At 37.4% G+C, this 11671-nt stretch overlaps 1 protein-coding gene and 1 pseudogene across 1 annotated transcript in view; both read left to right on the top strand.

Moving 5' to 3' along the window:
• The first annotated feature begins 248 nt into the window (after positions 1-248).
• LOC149991470 (torsin-1A-interacting protein 2 pseudogene) lies at positions 249-642 on the top strand (annotated as a pseudogene).
• A 4434-nt stretch (positions 643-5076) lies between these two features.
• The window catches only part of ZNF81 (zinc finger protein 81), a 55060-nt gene continuing 48465 nt past the window's right edge, over positions 5077-11671 (top strand). Inside the window, exons 1-2 of the mRNA XM_090263876.1 lie at positions 5077-5137; positions 10267-10511. Coding sequence (XP_090120002.1) covers positions 10440-10511 — 72 coding nt within the window. The 5' untranslated portion in view covers positions 5077-5137; positions 10267-10439. The remainder of the gene's footprint in view (positions 5138-10266; positions 10512-11671) is intronic.

Raw genomic sequence — 11671 nt, 5'->3', positions numbered from 1 at the left:
GGATTAGAAGGAGCTCTTCTGAGATCTGTGCTCCTAGCAAGTGAGTTGCAATTGAGTGAAAAATAGATAATGAAATCTTGAAGAATTGCACGGATGTGCAAGCCAAATTTAACTCTCTCCAAGTCGTATAGGTCGGACTGAGAAATTGCGAGCCATGCCTGTGATAGACCTGGTTATTTGCGTGTCTCTCTCTGTCACTGTTTTCTATTACTGTTGTATTACTTTCTGTGTTACAACTGGAGGCCCAGATGGTCTCAGATAATTCACACTGTCCCGACTGGGAAGCAATGGTTCCCTAGTTTAGAGCTAGGCCATTGGTTGTACCAAACTGAACTTATTGAAAATGAATGTTACCAGGTATTCTTGGATCATATTAACAGGGCTGATTATTGCCCTGAGTGTTATCCCAATAATCCTGCTAATAGAAGCCTTGTTCTTCCTTGGTCTTTCCCACTTGAGTGGGCTCCCCAAAATCTTACCAGGTGGACCTTTGAAAAAGCTTGCCTCCTGTTCCTTCTGGGTCTTCCACTGGTTAGAAAAAGGATACATGACTCGAGACTAGCTGGTTTTCACCCTGCATTACAGTTAATCTTGACCAGAACAGACACAGCCTTAAACAAGAAACTTGGCCAAAGCAAGTAACTTCTTAAACGATCAAAATCATGGCAAGTCTAGAGGGTTTTGTACTAGTAACCCAAGGAAGATGGAGAAATGATTCCTTTTGTATCTGATCCAGACTGTCATTACTTTGGGGAACTGTTGAAATTGTTGGCTCTGCTACCATGCTCTATACCTATTTTGTTTAGCATGAATTTAATCAGTATTGCAGCCACACTGTTCATCTAGAACCAGATTATTTCATGTTCCCTGTGTTTTGGAACTAGCTTACCCCTCCTAGAGAGCTCCACAGCCTAGTTATTGACATATGACCATATGACCAGGTAGTGCTGGAGGATGTGACCCATACTATGTACACCATAGTGACATTTCCAGTGATAACTTCTGTGGCAAAGCATCTTCATTGTAGCTGGATTCCAGATTATTTTGGTAAAAGAACTAAACATTTTAATAGACACTACATTATTCTAAACCCCACCTCTTATACATTAATCAGTTATATATATTAATATAATATATATTATATAAATATATATATATATATATATATAAATGTATTCATATATAATCATTTATTCATCATTGGCTCTATTTGGCCTCAGCGTGGCTTTGACATTATCGATAACTGGTCACTCAGAGAAGTCACATTCTATCAGGCAATACCTACACAGGATACACAAGAACATGCAAAAATGCCACTGTCTACACTTACTTGGCTCTACATAAACAAAGACTATCCTGTCTTTGTGGTGAGTGAACTCAGAACGTCCTACCCAGGAAACAGAAAAGTACCTGTATGAGATAGGTAACAAAAGGAGTTACCAAGCGTGACTCCATATACATTATGAACAGTCTAAGGGAAGCATCTTTCTTAAAACTGAGATCTTGCTGGACATTAGCCACATTCTGGCCTTCACTTATTTGTGAGAACCATGGAACCAGAGTTTGGGTTAAGAAACTTAGCAAAAACTGTTGAAAACATTTCAGAGGCCACCGAACAAGTTTAGAATTCCATTGAAGATGCTAGATAATGCAGTACTTGTGTAGCAACTCAACAATGTTCTCAAGGTCCCAGGCCCTTTCTGTTTTCCCCTTTGGTATTCTTATCTCATTGCCTATCAGGTGTCTTCAGTGATTACAGTGCGGCTTGTTGCTGCTTCAGGCATTTCAGTTCCAAAGTCTGAAAGTAGGAAGCACAAAGCTTTCTCCTTTCAAGGCTCAGTCTTATTTGGTAAGAAAACCTTTCTCAAAAGTCCCTCACCGATTTCTTCTTACATCTCATTGGAAGGTACTTGTTCACAACGGAGCCTGGGAAGACAGGCAAAGGGGATCGGGGCTGCCACTGCCTCCCTTAATAAAATGAGGGCTGCCTTAGGAAGGATGAGGTGAGGAATAAATGGCTGTTTTTGTGTAATAAATCATGCCTGCCACCTGTTGTGAAATCTGAAGTTATTTGTTAGTTTGTATAAAGAATGCACCCCAGAGATCTACCCTGTTTCTGTCTTATGTCTATCCTGGTGGAAGTTCTCTCCTGTTATATTGCTGAATAAACTGTGTGGACTCCTGAAAAAAAAAAGTGGCAGTCCCCCAAAATTTCCAACTCTGCCCTATCCACCCCCCTTTAGCAGTTATTGCCTTTTAATAAACAATGTTTATTAGCTCTCTTCCCCACTAGGATGCCAGGTCCATGAAGCTAGGGATTTGGGGACTCTTCTGTTTTACCAAACATCAAATAGTAAGGGCAGTGACTGGTGATAAATAAATATTTGATGAACAAAGAGACTCATATACTTATTAGTTCTCCATCTCTTTATTATTTCCTGCATTACTCATACAAAATCAATTTTATAATTAGTCATGTCATCCAGAGATGCCTGCAGTCTTTTAGATGGAACAATTAACCTTTTAAGAAAATTAATCCAGTGCGTGTGTGTGTTTTGCTGCTCTCTGCATGTGTGGTCAAGATACCAAAAATAAGTAGTTGATTATTCCACATATGTGAAAAGTAGAACTCATCACAGTATCAGCATGGACAAATAAATGGGCAAACAGTAAATGAGTAAGATACTTTCTGATAAAAAGGAAGCTATGAAGAAAACTAAAGCATTGCAAGGAGCTATAGAGTGGTGGGGTAGATCAGGGAAGAAAGACATCTGAAGAAAAGACATTTGAACAGACACGAGTCGCGTGATGGGGTGACCCATGGAGCCAGAGCATATATGGCAGGGGCCTCAGTAAGTGTCAAAGGTGTGGAACTCCTGCCTCCTTGCTCATCCTACCACTGGGTGGCATCTCTTGTCTGGGGACAAAGATTTTCTTGCCCCATTCAAGGAAGGGGCAGCACTTTTCTCCATGCAGACTTTCTCTTCTTACATGTAGATATTGACCAAACAATTAAAATTTCCCAATTAATTGAAATATTTAGTTTTAATAATACAATTAGCATTTATGCACCTGCCACCTAAAAAAAAAAGTAAGGCTTGACAATAACCTCCATCTATTCATGTGTCATCCCAAGTCATTGCCTCCAACTGAGGTAAACATCATCCTGAATCCCAAGTTCATCAATTTTTTATTTCCTTTTTAAATAATTTATTACAACTACACAAAATCCCAAATAGTTCATGTTCTTTATATTAGGAACTTTTAGTTTTATAAAAGTATGTTATGCTTTATACAATCTTTTGGGAATTATAGGATTTTTTCACTTAATATTCATCCATATTGTTGGGTACTATTCTAATTCATTCATTTTGACTCCTGTTGATGAGCATCCATTTTTTTTTGTTTCTAGGTTTTTGCTGTTGTGAACTGGATGCCATGTATATCCTAGGTTTTATGTGCAAGTGTTTCTCCTGGATATATCCCTAAGGACTGTCTGGATTGTGAGGTATATAAGTCTTCACTGTAGGAGGGAATGTCAACTATTTTCTAAATTGGTTTCACTTATTTACATTCCTTCAACAGGGCAGAAAGATCCTGTGGGGGCACATCCTCTCCAACACTTGGTATTGTCAGACAATTATTAACAAATTGAATTAATGTAAAATGTCATCTCAGCATGCCTTGATTTGTATTTCCCTGAACATTAATGACTTTGAACATCTCTTCATATGTTTATTGGCTCTATCTTTCCTTCTTCTCTGAAATGGTCTAACAGACCTATTTTTTAACATAACCTAATACTATTATGACACTCAAGAATATTAACAATGATTCCTGGCACACTATTAGAAGTGTATGCATGCCAAATGGGCTTCTACTGATTCCATTTCTTCTTCCATTTATTTATTCAACAAACACCTAGACCAGGGACATAGGGGTGCCCCTCAAAACATTTTCCTCACCTGAGGATTCAGGAAGGCCTTCAGCAGGGCACAGAGCCTTCTACCTCTGTCCGGATGATTCCCTGGAGAAGGTATTTGAACTTGGTTTTCAAGTGTAAGTAGGCAGTCCCAGATGAAGGGCAGCAGGACTTCTTCCCCTTTTGCCGCAGTGACATCTCCCAGAAGGGCAGGGCATCTCCAGAATTTCCTTATTGGAGATGATAAGGGCAAACTGTTTGAAAGGCAGAATCAGCCTTTTCTTAAAGCTACACTTGCCAAGTAAGGGTATAATCACTACGTAGGTTTTATTTTATGAAGAAATAACATAATAGTTTCCTAAAGATGTTTTTATCGACCTATTGCATTAGTTAAGGAAAAATTTAAAAAAAAATTATTGGTACATGCTTTTATTTTAGCTTGGGTAGATGGAGTGAAAGATAATGTAGATTATGGGAAAATTCAAATCCCACAGTCAACCTTTACAAGCACAGCAGAGGGGAAGATAACACTGACTTCTCTTTTTCTCCAGGGCTGTATCCTAGGGAGAGCCTGCACATCCCTGATTTCTTTCCCTTCTCCCCTCGTGGTCTGTTCCGGGACAGCCTGTAACCAGTCTGACTTCTCCCCACTTCTCATCATTTGGTATCTGCCAGGAGATGGCAGCCACTGGCACTTCTGCGTCTTTCCAGAAGCCCCTCGGCTTCTTTGAATATTGTTACACAGATACATAGAGTACAGATCCAAAGATCCCCTCCTTCAGAAAGCCCGCTCAGAGAAATGTCCCTAACCCTTCTCCTCACCACCTGTGATTTCCATCGCTCGGCTCTCTTGACTTTAGAGACTTCTTCTTCCTCAGTACGGAATAAGCACTCCTTCAATATAGTGTACCCTACAAAGAAGGGCGGACTGGGTGCGGCCATGTTCCCCACTGCTGCCGAGGGACACCGAATGCCCCAAAGTACCGACTGCGTAACCTCTCCACGTCGACTCTCGGCTGACAACAGCTTCAGGTGTGGTTTTGCGCATGTGCAGAATCTCTCCCTTCCTGCGGAGCCCAAATCCCGAGAAGGGGCGGTGCTAGGGGTGGTGAACGGAAGCCGCTGGGGTTCTCGGCCTTGGTTCAACGGTTGTTGTTGGGCGGATCTCAATCCTCTCTGCCTGAGGCGTTACGTGGTGATGCGGCCCTGGGGCGGGTGAGTGTCCGGGACTTTTGGGTGGTGAGTGATGTACGCGATTGTCTAACTGTAAATGGATGGTTAGTTCATTGTTTTGCAGTATTTTCTCTTCTCAAATCGATGTTAAGGTCTTAAAGTTCAATCTAAAACCCACAAGGTTTGGTGCATTATGTTGTAATTATTTTCTAAGAGGTGATAATGTTTCTTTTGCCCCTGAGTTATTTACAAGTGCATTTTCAGTTTCCAAAGTTTATCAGTTTAATAGTTTTCTAACCTTAGAAAAATGCGGTCTAAAAAATGCCTACCTGGAGCTCATTCCTTGAAATAAGAGGGGATGCATGGCCTAGTACGTGGTGAATTTTTATAAATGTTCCATATGTAACTCGACAATAATATTTAATTATTTAGTTCGCAGTTGTGTTGTACTACATTTGTACACTTTTTTGTCTGCTCCTTTTATCCTGGGAGAGCAGAGAGAAATTTTCTACTGTGATGCTGATTTGTCCATTTTTCCTTCCTGTTGTCCATGATCCATTTGAGTTAAGTTTTGTATGAAGTGAGACTTAGATTGAAGTTCATTTATTTGAATGTCCGATTACGCAAGCACCATTTATCGAAGACTCTCCTTCCTCTGTTTACGTTTTGCACCTTTGTCAAAAATAAATTTGCCGTACTTGTGTGGGGCTATTTCAAAGTTCTCTATCATGAATAGGTGTGTTGAATTTTGTCTTACTGTATGAATTTATATGATCTCGTGATTTTTATCTTTAGTCTGTTAATATGGGGGAATATACTGATTGATTTTTTATTATTGAACCAGCCTTACATTCCTGGAATAAACCTCACCTGATTGTGGTGTATAATTCTTTTTATGTATTACAAGAATTGATTAGCTGACACTTTTTTGAGGATTTTTGCATCTAAGTTCATGAGAAATGTTGGTCTACAATTTTCCTTTTTTATACTGTCTTTGTCTGGTTTTAGTATTAGGGTATCAGAGAATGAATTGGGAAGTGTTCTATTTTCTGGAAGAGATTGTGTAGCATTATGCTAATTTTTCTTTAAATGTTTGGTAGAATTCTTTAGTGAAACCATCTGGGCCTGGAAGTTTTCTTTTGGAAGCTTTTTGATTATATCTTCAATTTCTGTAGGAGTTATATTACTATTCAGATTACCTGGTTAATATCTTTTCAGAATAACTATTTAATTGTTTGTGAGTTGTAGGAGTTTGTGTTTTGTGAGGAATTGGACCATTTCATCCAAGTTGTTGAATTAATGTGCATAAAATTTTTATGGCTGCAGGATCTGTAGTTATACCCCCTTTCATTTATGATACTGGTTAATTTGTGTCTTCTTTTTATCTTTGTCAATCTTGCTAGAGGATTACCAATTTTCTCAACATTTTCAAAGAACCAGTTTTTGCTTTCATTGATTTTCTCTATTTTTCTTTTTTCAATTTGATTATTTTTGCTCTTATGTTTATTACTTCCTTCCTTCTGCTTGTTTTGAATTTACTTTGATCTTTTTCTAGTTTCTTGAGGTGGGAGCTTAGATTATTGATTTAAAAGCTTAATTATTTTCTAATATAAACATTTAAATTTATAAATTTCTCTTTCAACACTGCTTTACATACACCCCACAAATTTTATTTGTATTTTCATTTTCATTCATTACTTTTTTATTTCCTTTGGAACTTCCTCTTTGATCCATGGATTATATAGAAATGTATTGTTTAATTCCCAAGTGTTTGGAGACTTTCCTGTTATGTTTTTGTTATTGATTTCTAGTTCAATGCTATTATAATCAAAGGACATATGCTTTATGACTTCAATTTGTTGAGGTTTGTTTTATGACTCTGGATATGCTGTCTTGGAGATTGTTGCATGGGTGCTTGAAGAGAGTGTGTATTCTATTAGTGTTTAGCCGGAGTGGGATGGGTATGTTTAATTAGTCCACACTTTTCTTGGTCTTTTGATTAAGGGGAGTAGGCTTTTCTTACAACTATTTTTTCTCTGTGCCTGTTGACAGTTTTGAGTTATAGGCTTCTCCAGTGCCTTATTTGTGATATATAAGTGGGGAAATGATACACAGGGAACTCACCACTGTGCTGTTCTCCAAGCCCTCAGGTCTGTGGGCTGACTCTCTGCCTTTCCTTTCTACCTTCAAGCCTTTGTATTTGTTGTATTGTCATTTTTGTTCTGGTCTCTTCTACATTCATTGTTGTCTTCCGTGTTTTTTCTCTATTAACTTCATTAATTTATATTTTGCTAGGGAAGCACTTATTTCACATCAATATTAGAGTATGTTGCTGTACATTTTTTCCTAGTATCCCAGAATAACTACTTTGAACCACTGCCCTATCTGGGAAAGATTTTCCCTCTCTCATTGTATCTATGTAATATTTAAACTTTTCTCCTTTGTCTGGTTTGTTAGAGGGTTATCCCCTGATGTTGAATCTCAAAGATCCAACTCTTTGTTTGATTTAAACTTCCTATTGTTCTATTTATTTGGTTTACTTAAGATTTTATTTTTAAGTACTACTTTCTTTTTTTGCGAGGTTTGCTTAAAATTTTTTTTCTACTTCTAATGTTTTCTACTTCTAACATAGCTCCTTTGGTTATATTTATTTTAAAAATAAAGCCATTTAAAGATATAAATTTCACTCTGTATATAACTTTAGTGTGTTCCATGACTTCTGGTAAAGATTGTGTAGCTTCTGTATTGATTTCTCAGTTTGGGCCTGGGTTATTTAGGAAAGTGTTTCTTTTCTTTTAAAAAATACTTTTTCAGCCCTGGCTGGGTAGCTCAGTTGATTGAAGCAACCAAAAAAGTTGCGGGTTCGATCCCTGGTCAGGGCACCACACCCAGGTCACATGTTTGATCCCCGATTGGGGTGCATATAGGAGGCAACTGATCAATGTTTTTCTCTCACATCGATGTTTCTCTCTCTCCCACCACCCCTTCTTCTCTCTCTAAAAATCAATAAACATAGCCTTGGGCGAGGATTTTAAAAAACAGACTTATTTGGATATATAAAACAGATATATTTAGGTATATTCCAATACCATAAAATTCACCCATTTAAAGTATACAATTCAGTGGTTTTAACTACATTCACAGAATTATGCAGCCATCAGCACAATCTAATTTTAGAATATTTTCAACCTTGTACACATTAGCAGATAGTCACCATTCATGCCACCCCCAACCCCACCTCAGCCTTAGGAAATCTCTAATCAATTTTCTGTCTTTATGAATTTGCCCATTTTAGACATTTCACAAAAATAGAATCATAAAATATGTGGTTCTGTGACTAGCATTTTTCACATAAGATAGTGATTTTGAGGCTCATTTAAGTTGTAGCATGTATCAGTACTTTTTATTGTCAAATAATATTGTATTGTATAGATATACCACACTTGTTTTTCCATTCAACGGTTGATGTGATATTTAAGTGGTTTCCTTCTTTGGCTACTATAAATGATACTGTTGTAAATATTTGTGTACAAGTTTTGGAGTAGACATGTGTTTTCATTTTTCTTGGGTAGCTGGGAGTGGAACTGCTGGATCATATGGTGACTCTGTGGGTAACATTTTGCCGAACTTTTTCAGAATGGCTGCATTATTTTACAATTCTACCAGCAATGTGTGAGAGTTCAAGTTCATTCATACCTTACCAACACCAGTTATTGTCTTTTTTTCATATTTTTGCTATTCTCACAGATACGAATGGAAAATTTTACTTTTGTTTTGCATTTCACTTAATTCCCAACATTAAAACATCTACCAGATATTCTTTATGGACAAGTTATCTCATGGAATTTTGTAGAAGTTCCATGGGCATAAGAAAAGAAAGCCTATTCTCTCTTTCTTTGGTACAACACCGTCTTTATGTTTTTAAAATTTAACCCGTGCACGCCTTTTATTTTATTTTATTGCTATTTAATCTTTATTGTATTTTTTCCATTACCATTTAGTCCCCTTATAGCCCCGTCTGCACCCCCATGTTTATTTTCTTTTACTCCCTTGTTTTCTCTACATCCTCTCTCTTACTTTTGTTGTCTTAAGTTCCTCTTTAGTTTATGTGGATTTTTTCCCTTTCCTAAAAAAAATGACTAAATCTGTAGTGTCTCTTTTGGACAGAGAGACACCCACCCTCTCCTCATTCAACAAGAGAAACTATTTTACCTTTGGATATATTTTTTAAAGATTTTATTTATTTATTTTTAGAGAGATGGGAAGGGAGGGAGAAAGAGAGGGAGAGATACATCGAGGGGTTGCCTCTCACATGCTCCCAACTAGGGACCCAGCCCACAACCCAGACACGTGCCCTGACTGGGAACCAAACCCACAACCCTTTGGTTTGCAGGCCAGTGCCCAACCCACTGAGCCACACCAGCCAGGGCAGGATATTTTACCTTTGGATATTAAAATTGGACAATTTAATCCCTCTCAGGCTATTAGTATTTTTCTTGTGACCTGTCTCTTCCAATTTAAGACTTTTGTTAATGTTTTTATTCCAAATCACAGTCATATTTTCAACATCTATTAAACAGAACTATGTTAATTTTGAGTCTACCACATACATAACAAGTACCATGTGGTATATAGTATTGAGAATGTGAACTTTGAAGCCAGGTAGACTGGATTTTACTTAACATCACTAACCTTCTGTTTCTGTATGCATAAAATGAAATAATAATTAAGAAACACATAGATGACAGGACTGCTGTGCAAATTAAATTCAGTACCTGCTTCTGTCATTATATAATTTCTTGCAATAACAATATTTACTAATATGAATTAAAAGTTTACTTGGGCTGGTCTGGTCTGGTGCTAGTTACCTTACAAACATCATCTCATTTAATTTTCACAATCCCTTGGGATAAATAGTTCTGACTCATTTTGAAAAAAAATTCATATTCTTATAGCTAAAAGTTGGGAAAGCTAGACTTTAAACCTTTATTAGTTTTAGTCTAAATCTGTGGTCTTGCTCATATTCCATTTTGATAAATAGCTACAATAGGTGTTGACCAGACATTGTTTACCCCCACAGCATCCAGTGCTATGAACTCTACTTTGGTGCCCCCAAGTAATGTTTGTGGGGTGAATGCTGTATGACTGACCATGTGGACACTGTCTTCCAGGTTTCTTGGCGTTTCTGTGGAGCCCCTGGACCAGACTCCATAGTAAAGGCTGCAGGATCTCCCTTCTGGCCCCAGCAGCTCTGGTTGCGTCCACAGACCCTGCCTGGCCTTATGCTCCTGGGAAGAGCTGAGTTGTCAACAAGAGAGCCCCAGGGCTGAGGCCCAGAGTAAACATGCCAGCCAATCGGAACTCTCCCCAGTGCTCCTTGGCCCTGACTGCAGGAGGAAGAGACAACTCCTATGAGGTAAGGAGAAGGAAGAGGTGCCCAGGGGCAGAAATTCATTCAGAATGAAAGGTAGTATCTTATTATTTTAATATGTATGACTTTTTTAAAAATCAGGTACATAATCAGGATTTTTATTGGTAATTTATTTCCTTTGTGTGAATTTTCTTCTCCTCTCTATTGCTTGCTTGCTTATTTATTTATTTAAAGAGATTTTTAAAAATATTAAGGTCAATAACTCATTATCATTGTCATATATTTTTGTGAATATTTTTACTACCTTGTAATTTAAATTTAGTTCTTAGTTTTATTTACAAATGTTAAAAGGTCAAGTAGTTCTCTAAGTCTTCTTTAAAAAATGGCTTTTCACAGAAAAACAATAAAAATTAAAATTAAAAAATGGCTTTTCCCTGCTTTGTTTCTCCCAGATTCCAGCTCCCTAGAGGGAAGCACTCTTATTAATTTTTTAACAGACTTTTTAATTTTTAGTTTTGGACATTATCTATTGACTTTCCACTATAGAAGGTGGAGATTTAGCCTTTCTGTACAGCCCCACTCACATACACATTAGCTTATAAATATTGTTTTGATCAGATCCACAGTCAATGTTTATTACTGTGAATGTTTATAGTTGAGTCATATGATATCCATGCTGTGGTTACTATTTCTACACAACTTTTTCTTTCCCATGGAGTTAACAGTTTTCTGGTCTTAGTCATTTCTTTGCTTTACTATATATATATCAATAATTCAACTCCAAATTCTTCCCAGTTGTTTAAATCTCTCTGTATATTCAAACATATTAGATAATAACCATAGTGACAATCATTGTAAACACTAATATAATGTTTATTATGTGCCCAGCACTGTTACATACACAATATATATACTAATTCATCTTCATAACAAACTCAAGAAGTAGGTGCCGTTGTTATTCTCATTTTATAGAGAGGGAAACTGGGGCATAGAGAAAAACTAGCCCAAGTTCACACAGCTGGTAGTAGGTGGGGCTGTTCTCAAATCTGGGCATCAATGCCTTCTATTTGAAGAAATTTTTCTGGAACCTATTGACTTGCTGAAGGCTGGTCTGGTTGCATTCTCAGCTTAACACACAACTATTATCTTAGTCTCTTACCTTTGCCACCCCCCAGGAAATCCTTTTCACCTCTGTCTTGTTGCAC

Source organism: Furipterus horrens, unplaced genomic scaffold (assembly GCF_987537825.1).
Source record: "Furipterus horrens unplaced genomic scaffold, mFurHor1.1.pri manual_scaffold_17, whole genome shotgun sequence".
Taxonomy (NCBI): domain Eukaryota; kingdom Metazoa; phylum Chordata; class Mammalia; order Chiroptera; family Furipteridae; genus Furipterus; species Furipterus horrens.
The sequence above is the reverse complement of the archived record's forward strand: the minus strand, read 5'-3'. Positions and strand labels throughout refer to the sequence as shown.